General features: G+C 43.8%; 1 protein-coding gene across 3 annotated transcripts in view; it reads right to left on the bottom strand.

Annotated features, from left to right (window-relative positions):
• GNPTAB (N-acetylglucosamine-1-phosphate transferase subunits alpha and beta) overlaps positions 1–15913 on the bottom strand; it is a 92498-nt gene that overhangs the window by 40566 nt on the left and 36019 nt on the right. For all 3 annotated transcript variants that reach the window (XM_030215410.1, XM_030215411.1, XM_030215413.1), the window contains exons 8-12: positions 7557–7718; positions 6506–6685; positions 3997–4167; positions 3310–3433; positions 2877–3080 (exon numbers count right to left, since the gene is read on the bottom strand). In XM_030215410.1, the coding sequence (XP_030071270.1) occupies positions 2877–3080; positions 3310–3433; positions 3997–4167; positions 6506–6685; positions 7557–7718 (841 nt within the window). The remainder of the gene's footprint in view (positions 1–2876; positions 3081–3309; positions 3434–3996; positions 4168–6505; positions 6686–7556; positions 7719–15913) is intronic.

Genomic DNA, 15913 nt, shown 5'->3' with positions numbered 1-15913 from the left:
GGCGTCTCTGTGACAAGGCTGAAGCCATCAAAACCCAAGGATGTTTAATTGCTTCCCTATGAAGCACCGCCATCTTGATACACTCAAAAGTACATTACGTTGTATGGCAACAAGCTCTGTGTTTTGGCTTCAGGCCAGATAATGGGCTAAGCATGCTCCCGCCATCTCCTGTCAATTAAACCTCCTTGGTTTGGACAGTGAATAAACATAGGTTTGGGAATATTACAATTACGTACTCCCAATGTTGTTATTTAACTTTTAGAGTTGGCCAGACAAACCCATCTGGTTAGCTTCCCCTTTAAATGCTGACCTCCCTAGGTGTAATTTTCAAAGGTGTTTCTACATGTAAAACTGCTTTACTTGAGCGTTTATAAAACTGCAGCCTCTATGTAGGTAAACTTACACACCTGCCTACCCGGACTGAGCGGAGGCATTTTCATTGGCAGGGCTATGGGAGTGGTAGCACTATTTCCTTTGTTCTAGAATATGACTGCTAAGTTCATGCGCTAATTGTGTGCATAAATTTATAGAATATTAGCCTATGGGTAAGTGCTGGCTTCGGTGCTCAGAGCTATTCTGTAAATGACATGCGCAACTTGCTTAGCGCAATAATGTAAGAAGGCATTCATAGGGGAGTAGCACTAGGTGAGGCATGGCCAGGTCCTACATTTACGAATGTAATTTACAGACACACTCTCTTTTCGGCAACATATATTAGAATTTACATGCACCTCTTTTTAGAACATGCCTAGAGACGTGCACGTAAATTCCGATTATTGCCACTTAGTGTTGCAAATTGGTCATTAGAGGCCAATTATCATCACTGATAGGTTAGTTAACCAATTGAGTGGCGCGCGTAAATTGCGAGTGCACACAATTTAACTCATGCTACTCGCCACGTCATATGTAGAATCCAGCCCTAAATTGGCACATCTAAACGTAGGCACATTGATGCTGATTTACTCTAGCATTCTGTAATGGAATCTGGGCACCCTGATTCCATTACGAATTAGTGCTCAGCACATGGCATATGTGGCGCAGAGTTACAGAATTTCCCCCTATAAATGCATAAATATGCACATGCCCAAGAGCAGATGTAAATGTCTCCGCATAGTTTTCTTAAGGTAATTTTCAAAGTGTACACTTTTGCTTTGAAAATACAACATCTTGTTATAAAATGACCCTCCACATGGGTAGGAATATACTTGAGTAAACAACTTTGGAAAGGGTTCTCCTAAATATTGCTTTTGTTTCCAATTTTCTGGCTCAGTCATTTTTGCCTGTGTTGATAGACAACAACAGACTTTCAAAGCTGTCTCATCCAACCTGCGAAAACATGTATGTGTGTTTGTACAAAAAAAAAATCAAAAGTTGTGAAATAAACCGTGGGTCCGTCAGCATTAAATTGAAACTGCTGAGAAAGTAGCGTTTTGATAGTTTACAGACTAAGTATGTTTGGGTTCAATATCTCCTTAATTGGAAGGCTACTCACGAAACGAAAGAGGGCTACAAGAAACCAGGCCCTATATCTACGCTGTGGGAGCTAAAGCCATATAAGGACCTTGACTGGGTGACCTCGTTTACCTAACCTAGTTGGACCTAGCCTGTAGGCTACACATGGATGGGGTGGGGGGGGGGGGGTTAGAGGGGGTAGTGGAGAAGCACGGTAAAAACTATTGAAGTGGAGATCATTCATAAGCATGCATTTAGTTCGCTCTGTTTTGTATGAACATAAATTGTACATGTTGAATGTTCATTTGTTATGTCATTTAAGAATTGTTGCACCTAGTTCTGGCGGCCTCGTGGAAAAAACCGCGGCTGCCGGAGCTGCCAACAGTGCTGGAGAGACTGAAGACAATTCCAGTTAATGTCTAAACTTACCGCACTGCGGAATGGACAATTAGCTCAGTACTATAAGATATGGGATTTGTATACCAAATGGTTATCCGCAAATGTGAACATTGAACCGTCAGTCACACAGACATAGAGGGATCAGAGGGGAGGGAGGATGGGTGGGGCAGAGGGAACAGGGGTTAAAGATGTGTTACAAAAGATAGTCAGGATATTAAGTTGAAGTTTGTAATGATGGATTTAGTTGCATTATCCAATACACGAACACTTGCATTTGTTTTTGATCTTGTATAATATTGAAAACTGTATAAATAAAAAATTAAAAAAAAAAAAGAATTGTTGCACCAGGAAAGATGTAGGAAGGGCGCATTGAGAGGAATGGGATAGGGGTAGTAGGGTGGATAGAAAAGGGGGGGGGGGAGGGGGAAACTCTGATGATTTCATTCACAGTTATTATGTTTAGTTTGTGTAAACAGCAAGATAGCAACAATTGGTACATCGTGATCGTTGACTGTTTATTTGAATGTGTCATCAATAAAAATTGCTGAAACATAAAATTTATTTTAAAAAATTACAAAAATTATAAAAGTTCCTAAGATAATAAAAGGTTACAGGTGGACAGATGACGATTGCAGTGACTCACTGAGCTGTGTCTCAGCGTGAACGGAGTCACTGCTGAGGTCAGTAGTTATACCCGCTAAACACTACGCTGTATTATTGGTGCTGGGCTGATCAATTGATGTTGTGTGGAATTTTCAGCCCCCATGATGAAGTTACAGACCCAACTGGTTCATCACAAAACGGTCGTTATTATGGTGACAGTGCATTTAGTTAAATTCAGTTAAACATCTGATTAAAAAAAAAAAATCCACAAAAGACAGTTGATGAAAATGTGTGTTCACATCTAACTGCTGCCTCACGTTTTCCACAGGGTTTTACAATGAATGGTTAACGGTGAAATCCGGTTCTAGCAGATCCCAACCCCTCAAAACTGGGTCTGCAAAGAAATAAAGAACTTTGAGTACCTTGCCCACAATCACCAGCGTCAAATCCACAGGACAGCACGTTGCAAGCCTGATCACAAAACCTGTCGGCCAACCAGGAATTTGCACATCCTTGATTACAGTAAGAAACGCCACTCAGTCCTGCACTAAACTGCCATGCGTGTGCATTTCCCACACCTCCACCGCCACCAACCCCTGCGGCAAACCGACCACTTCCAGCATTACCTGTACAAACACAAATGCGACATGATCGTTACAGTAATGCTGTTAAAGACCTCCTTACATTCTTTATCAATTATTTCAAATAAAATTACCTGTCTATAGATTCAAAACCATACCCACCCCCTGTTCATGCAACGATTAAAAAAAAAAAAAAACCCAGCAAACACACAATCAATGAACTGTACTATGCTAAGAGTAAGCTCATATTCTTTGGTTTTCAAAATACACTTACCAAGGCAGTCTCCTCCATCCCAGTCACATGCTGAATTATTGCAGGCTTTATCGCAGTAGCCGTCTTTAATCCATGAACCAGGACATCCCTCAGCACAGTTTGGAACAGGCCAAGTCAAATAAACCTACAGTATTTCAGAAAAGTTATTACATGACAACAGTTAATTGAGAATGTGTAAGCACATAAAATGGACAGTGATCCACTAATTCCACTGGCTGCTAGCAATTCATGAGACCCTGTTAGCTTGTTGGTAATGGGTTCTGACAAACTACTCCATTGCAGTCTCTCTTGTGCTGATTAGTAAAACAAACTCTTAATTTAGGGACCTGTTTACTAAAGTGCGTTAGCATTTTTAACATACCAACAATGAGCATATGCGCTGTAAAGGCACCAATAGGGATATTGTAGGTGCGTATATGCGTTTAAAAAACACACCTACAACGCGGCTTAGTAAACAGGGCCCTTAATACATTTTGAATTGTATTTTTAATCTACAGCGTGTGAAAAATAGACACAATTGTTGAAGACTTTTACAAGGCATTCTATTCTGCTTGTCAATTTCTTCAACAAAAATATGGGAAAATCACAGCCTGGTTACAGAAAGATTCTTAGTAGTGGTAAAATGATATTTTTTTTATTTTTTATTATTTTAATCGGGTCAGTCTGACTTCCTGGCTGGAAACTTACCTTCTGACCTTTGGAGTGACTATAAAAATCATCAGGCCACACAGCCTTCCCAAACATGACATCATCGTTCAGGTAAACAAACTTCTGGGACAGACCAGGAATGCGGTGAATGTGGCTCTCAATCGCAGGAGAACTAAAGGTGGGCAAGTGACTAATGTTCTTAAAAATATCCTACAAAGTAAAAATGGAAAAGATGAAGTAAAAAGGAAAAAAAAAAAAAAGACTCGACTAGTACAGACAGCTTAAAGGAATCAAACCTTTTGTCAGATTTAGCTGGGACTATTCCTACTTGTTATTTTAAATAAGCACCTTCCCCCAACCCTGCAAACCTCATTAGAATATGAGCCTAATACACAGACTCAAACACAAACAGAAGAAAAAACGCCACTGAGGGAAAGCACCAGGTAGGAAAAAGTTTTTTTGTTGTTTAATAATTTTTTAGACGCCTGATGCAGGCCGTCAGGGCTGAAACACGAGTCGTGTCGGGTCCCCTTTACTGTTATTGAAAACTGTTGTCAAATCAAGATTTTCCCTGGACACCCTCTGCGACAGTTTTTTTCCTCTACTGTCTGTTGCCTAATAAATAGACATCACTATTGTGATATGGTCAGAATATCCTTCCCTTCATATTATTGGTGCATGATAGACTGCCCTAGGACAACAGGCCTTCTGAGCAGTTTACGTAGCAAAAAAAAAAAAAAATGGGATAGAAAGAAAAAAAAGACAACCCAAGGGGAACATGAAAACGAGGAGAGCTCCGTTGGTCATAGAAAAGAAAGGAGGAGGAATGAGAAGGCACAGTATGCTGAATACTCACAGACCAGGGCCGCACCGCGGCAAGGCAGCCACAGGATCCAGGAGAGAGTGATTGACCCTCATCAAGGATAGACAGGGTGAATTAGTGAGTATAGACCTCTGTAAAGAGGAACGTTTTGGGAGCTACGCAGAACTCTGAATACGTGGACATGAGTTTTGTTTGGGGATAATGTGTTGCACAGAGTGGGACCAACCATGCAGAACCATTATGGCGTATTTGGCAAAGGATGGGAATCTGCGGTATATTGGCCTATGACAAGAATATGTCAGACCTTATTGACCTACCAACCAGGAACTCTACCAGCTCATCACGTTCATTCCTGAATCTCCACTACCCAAACTGTAAGGAACTGAAATATAAATTAACATATGCATCCAGTTTCTCCTACATATGCACGCAAATTTGGAATGAATTACCAAAATCCATAAAAATAACACACAACACAGTGTCCTTCCGTAAACTATTGAAAACTTATTTAAGAAAGCATACAATAACAAATTATCCTAAATGCAAATTAACAAAACGCAACTATACAACATGTATTTTCTATATCTCAACTGTTTTTGCTAATTATCTTGATTTCCAGTTTAATGATCCTAATAGTTCAAGCTATTTTTGTCATGAACAAAGTTTAACCAATTACCTTTAGCTCTTATCATAGGACAAACTTTCCTCCTGTAACCCAACCTAATCTGTCCCTCTACCTCAACTATGTATTTTTCCTATCCGGAACTGGTAATCACCACTTACGGAACTATGTAAGCCACATTGAGCCTGCAAATAGGTGGGAAAATGTGGGATACAAATGTTATAAATAAATAAATAAATAAATAAATAAGGTCCTAGGCAGAGTGTAGAGGATCAAACTGCATGAAAAATAGGTTGATGATCCAGATTTAAGAACTTGTAAATCAGAGTCAAAGTTGTAAAGACAGCACGATGTGACACAGGAAGCCAGTGTTCCTCTTTCAAGAGGTGGGGGGGGGGGGGGGGAGTGAGAGTGACAAGATCAAATCTTTGTGAGTTGGTCATTGGTTTTATGGCTGTGTTCTGTACCAATTGAAGGCGGTGTTGTTCTGACAGGGTTAACCCATTTAGAAGACTGTTGCAATAATCCAGGTTAGAGATGACAAGGAAATGAATGAATACACCCAATGCTTGTTTAGTAAAAAGATGACAAATTGAAGAGATCAACCTAAGCTGAACAATGGAAGAAATGTAGGAGTGGTAGGAAAGGGTAGAATCCAACGTGACCCCAAGAGGCTTCAAGGTGGGTTGAAATAGATATTGAAAAGGGTGGGAGCCAACAGAGAGCCCTGGGGGACGACACAGGTTAGTTTGTATGGATCAGAAGAGGCATTTTTCCAATGAACAAAATAACATCTATTGTGTAAGTAGTCCCTGAACTAGTGAACGATCATACCAGATATACAGAGATCTGAGAGGCACTGTAGTAAAACCGCATGGTCGACCAAGTTGAAGGTGGAAATGAGGTCAAGAGATAGAAGAGCAACAGTTTTGCCGCCTTGGTGTAGGTGTTGATAAACAGTAGTCACTAGGCCAAGAAAAGCAGTTTCTCTACTATGGGTATTGCAGATATACCTGTACTACTCTCAGAAATTAAGGAAAAAAGCAGGATGGAAGAAGGTGGTCTATGCTACACAACTTATGAGGGATAGGGCACAGTTTTACCTTGTGTGTTATCACAGTTATCCGAGGACTGTCCAGGTTTAACCATGACGGAATCTGCCCATTGGTAACTATGAAAACGTGTCGCACCCACGGCGCATGTTTCTCTATCGATCGTAGGGAATATCTCAGCTCTTCATTATCTTCAAAGCGGCTGGCTGAAATATCTTCATCCTGCTTAGACTTTCAGACAGATCAAAAATTAAAACATTAAAGTTTTTCTTCATGAAATAGCAGAAAATTCAAACCCCGCACATTTGGTAACCTCTTTCTGGACATTCCTGGCATTCACCACCCTCTCCGTGAAAAAGTATTTCCTGATGTTACGCCTAAGTCTACCACCCACAAACTCAATTCATGACCTCTAGTTCTGCAAAAGATTTGTTCGTATATTAACACCTGTCAAGTATTTAAATATCTGTATCTTTCTCTAGGGTATATATATTCGGAACTGCAAGTCTGTTCTCATACTTCTTTTGGCACAACCCATACCAGGGCCCTTTCACCAAGATGCTCTAAAAAGTGGCTGGTGCTGTTGTCCGCATGTTGGTTTTCCGCACTCTGCGGCCACTTTTCCCGTGGCGGTAAAATGGAGGTGAGAGGCGCTGTCAGGTCAGTGCAGGGGGCCCGATACGGAGGGGGGCAGTAGCGGCGGCGGGGATGGGGGGGGGGGGCGGAGGTTGGTTCGCACGATATTCATTTCCAGGCGGCAGCGGCCGACTCAGTTTCCCTCTCTGTTCCGCTTTCTGACATCATGACGTCTTGATGCGAGGGCGAGACAGAGAGGGAAGTCTGTACTGCGCATTTGCAGGTGAGTCGGTCACTTGCCGTTTATATGTTTGATAGGTCAGTTCAGATTCTATCATTACTAACTGCTGGTTCTCCCTCCCCCCCCCCCCCCCCCCCCCCCATGAATTTGGGAAACACATTCTTGAAATTCATATGGCCCCAACTAACTGAAAACTGGCACTGGGCGGAGCACTTGTATATCATTTCCAAACTTTCACAAAAAATGAGGCGCGAGAAGCATCGAGTCCAGACATAAAGTACATACCTGACTGATGGCACTGAGATCCCACAGTAGGTAAGCAGGGCTGAGAGTCAGCTCCTTCCCTTCTATGGTCATATTCTTTTTCGCCTGTTTGCTCAGGTCTTGGAATCCCCGAGGATTACTCAATTGCAGGAGCGCAACGCTGGCTTCAGAATACAGCTGCAGCTGTACAAAACACAGGAACAATGTCACGTGTTTGGCGCCCAAGTCTCTCTACCTCCTTCTTAGAAGGTCCAAGCCAAGTATGGTTAATCTGTTGTCTTTTGGCTAAAATTTACTGGGGATGAAGGACTGGTAAACATTTAAGGAAAGCATTCAATATTTATCAGAAAATGAATTTTAGAATATCACACAAAACAACTGTTTATTTTTATTTTATTTTTTTAAATGGGGATGGGGGGTTTGCACTGCACTTTTGACACTGCCTCTCTTTGATCCAAATGTTATATTCAAACACAGATTTATTTATTGACTGAGATTTAACTACCTTTATGAATAGATTCACTCAAGTCAGTGTACAGCTTGAAATAAAACTTAACATTTTGTTACCAGCATGACAAAGTAAAATGACCAAATATAAGCATACTAGTAAAAAAGGTCCGTTTCTGAAAGAAATGAAATGGGCGCTAGCAAGGTTTTCCTCGGAGTGTGTATGTTTGAGAGAGTGTGTGTGAGAGTGACTGTGTGAGAGAGCGAGAGAGTGAATGTGCGAGAGTGTGTGTGTGACAGACAGAGAGTGAGACTGGGTGCGAGTGTGTCTGTGAGAGAGAGAGAGAGAGTGTGTGTGTGTGTGTGAGATTGAGAGTGTGTGCCACCCCCCTCCCTCCCTTCGAGTTCCAGGGTCGTCCCCTCCCTCCAAGTTCCAGGGTCATTCCCTCCCTCCCTTCGAGTTCCAGGGTCGTCGTCCCTCCCTTGCTCCCAGTTCCAGGCCCCCTCCCTACGAAGTTTGAAAGTCATCTTGACTTGCCTCGTTGGGATTACGGCGGCCGCCAGCAGCGGTAAAAGGCGTGCAGACTTGGCCCTTTTCTTTCTCTCAGCTGTGGTCCCGCCCTCATTTCCTGTTTCCGCAAGGGCGGAACTACAGCTGAGAGAGAGAAAAGGGCCAAGCCTGCACGCCTTTTACCACTGCTGCCGGCCGCCGTAACCGTGACTTGGTAAGTGAAAATGGAACGACCAGCACCGATATCTGAGTGGGAAGTGAGAGGGACGTGGGGTTGCGGAGGAGAGCGGCAGCGATGCAGAGTCCGAAGACAGCGAGACAGAGGCGACCACAGTAACATCTCCTGACGTCAGGCACGCAGGCTTCTACTGTGGGACAGTGACGTCAGGAGACGGTTACAAACGCAGGTAGCCTCATTGGAACATTGGAGGAGCAAATTATTATATTAGAAATACAATCAATGAGGTAAACTTGGAAATGGTACACGGAATGGTAGTAATATGACTAACATGAACCAATATCGGAAATATAAACATTTAACGGCACTGTAAAACAATCACAGAACAGAAATATGATAAATATCAGTATAATACAAATGAAGAAAGACTCCGGGTCAGGCCACAGGCAGTGTATATGTATCACTGCTGATGTCAGTGACCTCTAAAGACAGAGAGAAAGTCATTTTAAGGTACCCAGGGGAGAAAAGGGGGGGCTGGGAGAATGTTGATCATTTCATTTGGGTGAGTATGGGTGGATGGGGAAAGTTGTTAAATTAACATAAAACAAATGAAAGAATAATATTGTTGATTTTTGAAAAGCTGGAATCTTGAGAAAAATTCTGATGCCTAATAGTAGCTCAGAGGTGTATTGCTTTCAAAACCTGCACCATGGTCCATAAAATTATCTACGGCGAAGCCCCGACATACATGACAGACTTCACAGACCTACCAACAACAAACACAATCGGATCATCACGAACATACCTAAATCTCCACTACCCAAGCTGCAAAGGACTCAAATACAAATCAATCTATGCATCCAGTTTCTCCTACATAAGCACGCAGCTGTGGAACGCACTACCAAAAGCCGTGAAAACAATGTATGACCACCTAAACTTCCGGAAATCACTAAAAACCAACCTGTTCAAGAAGGCATACCCCATCGACCCAACATAAGTGCCTAAACCCTGCAACATAACGATACCAAAGCTTGTAACAGACTATTCATAACTCTTCATCTCTATGATTCCCAATGTGTCTCTAACACATGATCCTTATCCAACCACAGTAACTCCATGTATTTGTTTCTATACTGGAGATGGCGAACGCCTCATCGGTACAACGTAAGCCACATTGAGCCTGCAAATAGGTGGGAAAATGTGGGATACAAATGTAACAAATAATAATAATATATTCTGCAATTTGAAGATTTGTTCTCTTTTATTGAATTTTTTGAGAGCATTGGCAGACCCTTGTGTGTGCTGACGCATCATGACTGTCATCCATGCCTCCTCCCGCTCCTTCCCTAAAGGGCCGTCAGTGGCCCAAATAACCTCTTCCCCTTCACCCTATTTGCCTAGGTCTTCCCCCAAACCTGAAAATGACTCCACAGCCAACAACATTTAGAGCAATTCAATCTAACCAGGAAGTGTAAGTCCTCAGGGGCCCCTTTTATGGGTTTTCCGCGAGCCAATCCGGCAGTACAAAAATAGTTTGTATTTTGGTAGCACTGGGTTAGCACAGGAGCCCTTACCATCACCTAAATAGGTGGCGGTAAGGGTTCTCCCGCCTCCCCCCCCCCCCCAAAAAAAAATGACTACGTGTCAAATGATTCACTTACTGCACGGCCATTTCTTTTTCAAAAAAATCCCAGCCTTTTACCTGCTGTGGTAACAAGGAGCCTAGGCACGCATCAAAAACACACACCGATGCCACCACAGGCCTCCTTTTACCGAAGTTTGGCAAAAGGGGCCCATACTTTGCCATCTAGATCCAACTGAAAACTGCCCCACAAGGCACCAATCTGAATAGCCCACACTGTGGCAAACATATGCAGATAATTTTACTCTGTGTGCTTTGCAAATATTTAGGTGTTCCTTCAGTCAAGGATTATAAAAAAGAAACAGGCACCTTTTCTATTACTCATAGTACTCGTAGTAGATGACGGCAGAAAAAGACCTGCACGGTCCATCCAGTCTGCCCAACAAGATAAACTCATATGTACTACTTTTTGTGTATACCCTACCTTGATTTGTACCTGTCCTCTTCAGGGCACAGACCGTATAAGTCTGCCCAGCACTATCCCCGCCTCCCAACCACCAGCCCCGCCTCCCACCACCGGCTCTGGCACAGACCGTATAAGTCTGCCCAGCACTATCCCCGCCTCCCAACCACCAGCCCCGCCTCTTACAGCTTCCCTTACAGATTAGGATGGTATCAGATACTATGGCATTTAAAAAAAAAAAACCTGTGAAAGGCCATATTTTTATTAAAGCATTTAAAAACCTACGACAGCTATTTTAGAGATGTGTCTTCATGCAGCGTGAAGTTTTGTGACTTTGCAGGTAGTGCTGGAATATGATGGCACAGTATATTTTTCTCTCTTTTAAATATTTACCTGTTTACTAAGCCGTGTGGCAATGTGCCTGTGCTCCGAACCACACTATCCAGTAATCATGGGATCTCGAGTGTCGCGTCTCCCGCGCCTACCTGCTCCCCTCCCACCGCGGGGGGCGGGAGTCAGTGGCCACGGCGCGGGAGGACGGCTGACCAACCGCTGCAGGGGGACCGGCGCCGCCGCGGCCCGGCGGCCCGGGTCAGGATCGGCGGCCGGCGACGGCAACCGCCAGAAGGAGAGCCGGGAAGAGACCTGCGCCGCCCAAAATGGCGGCGCTAGAACACGGGGCCGAGGTCCTCTCCGCCTCGGTATCGGAGGGCTCTGGAGCTCCGCCTCCCCACTCCGATTGGAGGACCAGGACATATCTCCGCCTGGGAGTTCAGGCAGGGCTTATCAGAAGAGGCCCTGCCGGCTCCCAAGGTCGGATTGGAGGAACTTGCCGTTGGGGGCGGGAAGGCGCGATATTTAACTCCGGGGCTGGCAGTCATCGGCGCTTCCGGTTTTTTGTTTCCGAAGCTGGCACAGTGGGTTCGTGTGCCTTGCTAGCCGCCCTTGCTAGCTGCCATTTAGAGACTGTGCTAATCTTTCTCAAGGATTGCTAGCCGCCCTTGCTAGCTGCCATTCAGAGACTGTGCTAATCTTTCTCAAGGATTGCTAGCCGCCCTTGCTAGCTGCCATTCAGAGACTGTGCTAATCTTTCTCAAGGATTGCTAGCCGCCCTTGCTAGCTGCCATTCAGAGACTGTGCTAATCTTTCTCAAGGATTGCTAGCCGCCCTTGCTAGCTGCCATTCAGAGACTGTGCTAATCTTTCTCAAGGATTGCTAGCCGCCCTTGCTAGCCGCCATCCAGAGACTGAGCTGAGATTCCCACAGAGTGCTGGCCGGCTTTGCTAGCTATCCATCCATAGACTGTGTTTGCTGACTACCAGCCAGGCCAGCCGTCACCCCGCGATTCCAGCAGTCCTGCTGGCCGCCTGCAGCTGGGGGCTCAACCCTTGGTGAACGGCGGCCGCCGCGGGTGAAGATTCGGGGTGCACGGCTGTCCTCTGAGGTCTTTCGGGGCCTTAGGGAACCTAAGGGCTCACCCACAGTAGAGACAGGACATCGAGTGATCACCCACAATGATTTCAGAAATTCCTCATTTCTTAGAACCAAGTCCAGAATCAGGCCTTCCCATGTGGCTTCTGTTACCAGAACAATCCTGCTTATCAGTGGCAGAAGTTGAAATGAAGGGTCCCAAGCAACTACTGGAAAGTCACCCGGAGCAAGGAGGATCCACATCAGAAGACACGGAAACAGCTAGAAGAGAGTCCCCTCCCTCCCTGAGCCCTCCTGCACCACAGGGGCTGCCTGGGTGGACTTTACACCCTAGCCTGCTATTAATCTGCACAGCCAACAGACAACCATTTTAATTTACTGAATGATGCCCTACCACAGTGCAAAGGATATTAGACATAAATATGAGAAAAGGAGAAAAGGTTTTGCATCCTTATCCTTCCTCTAGAGCTGTGTCACGAAAGAGCCCTTTTACAAAGGCGTGCTGAAAAATGGCCGGGCGCACGCGCAGAATCATTTTTCAGCGCACCTGTAAAAAATGCCTTTTTCAAAATATTTTGCCGAAAATGGACGTGCGGCAAAATGAAAATTGCCGCGTTTCCATTTTGGGTCTGAGACCTTTACCGCCAGCTACTGACCATGTGTCAATTAACATTTTTACTCCACTTTAACAAAAAGGTTCCAATGTTTCTAACAGCCTGGAAATCGAAAGCAAATCCTTCTGCAATGCTGCAAGTCAAGATTTTGACAATAAATTCTTCTATATTTATAGACTGGAGCTCTATCTTTCGGGGAAAGAGCGTTAACCTGTGACCAGAATAAACTGAAAGATGATAGCATTCGAAGGGATGTTGGACAAGTGTTGGGCTTTCAGAGAAGATGGCTTTTCATAAGCAAGGTGACTTCTGTTGAACACATGCCCACCCCCAGCTCTCTCAAAATACTCTGTTGTCTGAATGTAGCTGGCCAAGCTTCATGCAACTTTTAAAATGTCACAGAATATATGACTGCTAGAACCATACAAAGCTGCCAGTCACAGTAATGGCATTAATAAGTAAACACCCCACCCCCATTGTTATATAAACAAAAAAACATATTGTAGTCATTCCTTTGTTGCTGTACTAATTTTGTCTGTTAATAAAGTTGATTAAAAAAAAATAAGCTCCTCCTTCCAGCTCACCAAAAGGTACAAAGATAAAAGATTTTTCATGCTTGGGAGCCAACTTGGTTTATGACCCATTCATACCCCTTCCCTCTAGTCCCAATTATTTTATTACAGACTGTATTAAAATAAAAATATGTTGCAGAAACACATGGTAGTCAGTGTTTTTATATGCTTGGGCTGAATTAACCCTGGATATTCAATGTCGTGCCATTTCTAGGCTCCAGCATCAGATATCCAGAAAACTATGGTCACTCGGAAGTTAATTGGGCACCAGCTGACATTCAGACTGATGCCCAGTTAGCTCAGCAGATAAGGTTAGGACACCCTTTTCGCTATCCTAACTTCATATGCTTAGTCAATTAACAGATACTATCACCACTAATCTGTTAAGTTCCAGCTCCGCCCTCGGACCGCTCCAGCACGTAATGGACTCAACGTGTAATTAAACTCTGGAATTAGTTGCCAGAGAATGTGGTAAAAGCAGTTAGCTTAGCATGGTTTAAAAAAGGTTTGGATAATTTCCTAAAAGAAAAGTCCATAAGCCATTATTAAGATGGACTTGGGAAAATCCACTGCTTATTTCTAGGATAAGCAGCATAAAATCTATTTTAGTGTTTTGGGATCTTGCCAGGTACTTGTAACCTGGATTGGCCACTACTGGAAACAGGATACTGGGCTTGATGGGGATCTTCTGTCTGTCCCAATATGGCAACACTTATGATCTTATGTTCATCAGTTCACCTTAAAGAGTAGTGCATGCAAAATAAATTTAATGCACATTAACCTCAAAATTAACAAGTATACAACTGATTTGCACACGTTAAAACTTCAAATCTGGAGTGGAGGAGTGGCCTAGTGGTCAGGGTGGTGGACTTTGGAACTGAGTTCGATTCCCGGCACAGGCAGCTCCTTGTGACTCTGGGCAAGTCACTTAACCCTCCATTGCCCCATGTAAGCCGCATTGAGCCTGCCATGAGTGGGAAAGCGCGGGGTACAAATGTAACCAAATAAAATAGATACTATTGGAGATTCTACATGGAATGTTGCTACTATTGGAGATTCTACATGGAATGTTGCCACTATTGGAGATTCTACATGGAATGTTGCTATTCCACCAGCAACATTCCATGTAGAAGGCTGCGCAGGCTTCTGTTTCCGTGAGTCTGACGTCCTGCACGTATGTGCAGGACGTCAGACTCACAGAAGCAGAAGGCTGCGCGGCCACATTGGTGATCTGCAAGGGCCGACTTCTACATGGAATGTTGCTAGTGGAATAGCAACATTCCATGTAGAATCTCAAATAGTAGCAACAGTGGAGGAGTGGCCTAGTGGTCAGGGTGGTGGACTTTGGTACTGAGGAACTGAGTTTGATTCCCGGCACAGGCAGCTCCTTGTGACTCTGGGCAAGTCACTTAACCCTCCATTGCCTACCACATTGAGCCTGCCATGAGTGGGAAAGCGCGGGGTACAAATGTAACAAAAAATTCAACTTTGAGAAATAAAGACAATTTCTGAAAATGATCCAGTAAATCTGTGCACATCCCTCTTTTGAACTATCACCAGCCTAGCTCCTCAATTAAATATTTCTGAATGAAGTTACCCAATATCAAGAACTTGTGATCAGCTAGAAAAAAAAGCAAACTAAACACATAAAATAAGATATCATTGACCATGATAGAATAATGGGGCCAATACTTTGTTAAAGTATATATGCATTTATTTATTTGTAAAATTTGTTATACCGCAAAGTCACAAAGTATCAACACGGTTTACGACAAGTTCCAGTAAATCGGATAAAATAAAATACCATAAACGACCGGACTAAGACAGTAGAGACCAACAAGACACACGAGGGAAGGAAAACACAGCACAACAATCATAACCAGAAAACAAACAGGAATATAAGTAGAATTACAAACAAAAAATCAGAGCCTTCAATGAAGGTTTAAATCTAATATAACATGGGTCAGACCATAAGGAACGTGGAAGTTGATTCTATAAACTCGGAGTCACGCAACTGAAAGCTGTCATACGAGATGAGTCAAATATTAATTTTCTAAGAGAGGGAAGAACTAAAAGGTTGGCATCAGAAAAATAAAGCAATCTTGCAGGAAGATATGGTGTAAGCAAACTAAAATAGATACAGAGGACAACCTACTTAGTACTGAGGGTCTTGTGTATGAGAAGTAAAATCTTAGGAGTCCTTTTACTAAGGTGTGGGGGAAAATGGCCTGAGCTGGCGTTAGACACGTGTATTGGACGCGCACAGGTCCATTTTTCAATGCACCTGCAAAAAAGACCTTTTTTTTTGGGGGGGGGGGGGGGGGGAGGGGAATGGACATGCGGCAAAATAAAAATTGCCGCGCATCCATTTTGGGACTGAAACCTTACCACCACCCACTGACCTAGCGGTAAGGTCTCACGCGTTAACCGGACGGTAATGGTCTATGTGCGTAATTACCGCCCAGTTAGCACCGCACACCAGAAAATTTCCGGCGTGCTTAGTGGACGCGCGTAAAAAATGAAATTACCGCCCGGGCCACGCGGTAGTTCAAAAGTGACGCACGCAGGCACCTACACGGC

The sequence above is a fragment of the Microcaecilia unicolor genome, chromosome 9, assembly GCF_901765095.1.
Source record: "Microcaecilia unicolor chromosome 9, aMicUni1.1, whole genome shotgun sequence".
In the NCBI taxonomy this organism is placed as follows: Eukaryota; Metazoa; Chordata; class Amphibia; order Gymnophiona; family Siphonopidae; genus Microcaecilia; species Microcaecilia unicolor.
Note: the sequence above shows the minus strand (reverse complement) of the source record. Positions and strands in the feature narration are given on the sequence as shown.